The following is a 2,500-nucleotide window of genomic DNA, read 5'->3' as shown; positions in this document are numbered from 1 at the left end:
CCCTTGTATTTAAGCTCAAATCAAACCAACTGTGCCCTGCTGGCTTTTAAGCTCTACTCATTGATTGATTTATAATGATACTCTGATTGGATGGCTCTAGTCTCCGCCCACTTGTCTTCCACCAATGAGAAATTCACAATTGATCTCAGCTGATCAGAATAATAATGAGGTTTGAAGCTCCAGACTTCATCAGTGAAACACATTTCTGTCTTTCTTTATCTCTCCTTCTGTAGTATATGATAATAAAATGATTTCTCTCCTGGGTTCACAGTTTGTGTAGTTATAGTTGGTTGAACTGTTGTGATTGAGACACTAGAGGGCGCTGTGTGTCTTCATTACAAACACAGAGTTCACTCAAGAAATAGATAGGACACATGCTTGCTTGTGCCTTTGTGTCTATTTTTTGTTGTCCTCGGTATTTAGTTTTAAATATGACAAAATACTAAATCATTTGCAAAGCAATTGATTCATTTGATTCAATTTTTTTAAAATCCTCCCCTTCAGTCATCGCTATTCACAACCACAGAATACTGTCTTTCATTTTCAACCGAACAATTAAATTAATATCAGCTGTTTATTATAAACCTAGGTGCCATAATACAGGAAATTATGCTCTAAATAAGAAAACCATTTTATAGATTGATGTCAGAGAAAGTACTTTAAATCTTTTTTTTTTTTACTTATCAGGAAAGCATCAATGTTCTGAGAAGCCAGAAAACAAAACGCTGAAGGAATTGTACCTAAATAAATGTAATCAAACGTAAAGAATCATCATCAGCACATGAAGAACCATGAAAAGACACAAATAATACTAGCTAGTTTAAGTCGTTTTCTCTCTCTCTCTCTCTCTCTCTCTCTCTCTGTGGCTTGTTTTGAGTCAAAGCAGTGAGTCATTTACAAAGCAATTGATTCATTTAATTCAAAGAGTCAAACATCCTCTTTTCAGTCATCGCTATTCATGACCACAACATACTTCTTGTCTTGTTTTTCAACTTTAGACACAAACAGCTCTTGGTCAGAAGAAACAGAGCAGGGAAAGATCACCCATGAGATCTCTTTAACTTCTCAGTTCTTTCTTTAAGTTTTGCTGAGATGTTACTCCATTTACAGGCCTAGAGTTTGAGATCTTAGATTTGAGCTAAATATGAGTTCTGCTCCACATTCATTTCATACTTTATATATTTAGCAGATGAAGTCATTTGAAAGCAATTCGTGAAAAAGAGCTGACAATATTCTTAATATAAACAACTGTTGATCATTATTTTACAAAACAACATGTACAGACAAAAATCGGAAGAAAATAAAACAAAAAGCACACATTTCGGTGTGCTAAAAACAAGGGCATTTGTAAGTCTAGACACATCAGCTGGATAGTTCATTAACTATACGATGACTAATGAATTGACAATTAACACCCGCATTGGTAAGGCTTACAAACCAACTCCATCATCAAAAAATACATAAATAAATTAATTAATTAATTAAAAATAAAAAATAAAAAAGTAGTAATAGTATTTTTTTAGGTGATGAAACATAAATATATTTATAAATATATTTATAAATATAAATAAATATATTTATAAATAAATATATTTATTTTTTAAATTGGAGCAGAAGTTTTTCACGTTATAAGACCGCTACCCAAAACGTTCTGAAAAGGTTCTCTCAAGGTTATAAACAAACGTTCTTCTAGTAATGTTAAAAGAACATTCATTCTAAGTGACACTCTTAAAATAAAGGTGCTTCACGATGCCTTTTTTATCCAAATGGTTCCATAACGAAGAACATTTATGTTTCACAAAAGCTTCTTTGTGGCGAAAGAAGGTTCTTCAGATTATATAATCTAAGAAAGAGATGGTTCTTCTTCTTCTAGGGCATCGCTGTGAAGAAGCTTTATTTTTAAGAGTGCACCCGCTCTTTTATTTACTAATAACATAATTTATACATTGATCACGGAATTATTTATTTGGAAAAACATAAAAAAAAAACGTTTTTTCAAATGTTACTTTTTTCAGAAAGTTACTTTTTTCAGAATGTTCATTCAAATGTAACATTCCATTTTAGCAAAATGCAACATTTAAAAAAACTGGGATATTTTGAATGTTCCGAGAAAATTGAAAGTGTCACGTTTTGAAGGGAACGTTATCTTTGAAGGTATTTTCGTCGATTCTGAAACGAGCTTGAGTAGAAAAGTCTTCTAGATCTGTACTCTTCATGACTTGTGACTCATTTTTACTGAGGAGAAACATCTAAGCCAAAGTTGAACTAAACGGAGCTAGAGAACATGAAGAGCATGAAGATCTTCTGTGGTTTGGTATCTCTGGAGGAAGTAACCCACAGGAAGCTCTTCGCTTCTCTTTTACTTTCCTTTTTTAACGTGGAAGTTTTGAGCAGCTGCTGGATCAGCGCTGTTTTTAGATGACATTAACCCTTCGCTGTGTGTGTTCAGGGTGATGGAGTGCTCCGACAGCAATCGCATGACCACGCAGAACATCGGCAT

General features: G+C 33.4%; 1 protein-coding gene across 2 annotated transcripts in view; it reads left to right on the top strand.

Annotated features, from left to right (window-relative positions):
• Nucleotides 1-2,500, top strand: part of LOC127959650 (rho GTPase-activating protein 15-like) — a 50,348-nt gene that overhangs the window by 44,965 nt on the left and 2,883 nt on the right. For both annotated transcript variants that reach the window (XM_052558944.1, XM_052558943.1), the window contains exon 20: nucleotides 2,450-2,500. This exon is cut by the window's right edge and continues 2,883 nt beyond it. In XM_052558944.1, the coding sequence (XP_052414904.1) occupies nucleotides 2,450-2,500 (51 nt within the window). The remainder of the gene's footprint in view (nucleotides 1-2,449) is intronic.

The sequence above is a fragment of the Carassius gibelio genome, chromosome B6, assembly GCF_023724105.1.
Source record: "Carassius gibelio isolate Cgi1373 ecotype wild population from Czech Republic chromosome B6, carGib1.2-hapl.c, whole genome shotgun sequence".
NCBI lineage: Eukaryota > Metazoa > Chordata > Actinopteri > Cypriniformes > Cyprinidae > Carassius > Carassius gibelio.
This window is presented reverse-complemented; position numbering and strand designations above follow the sequence as displayed.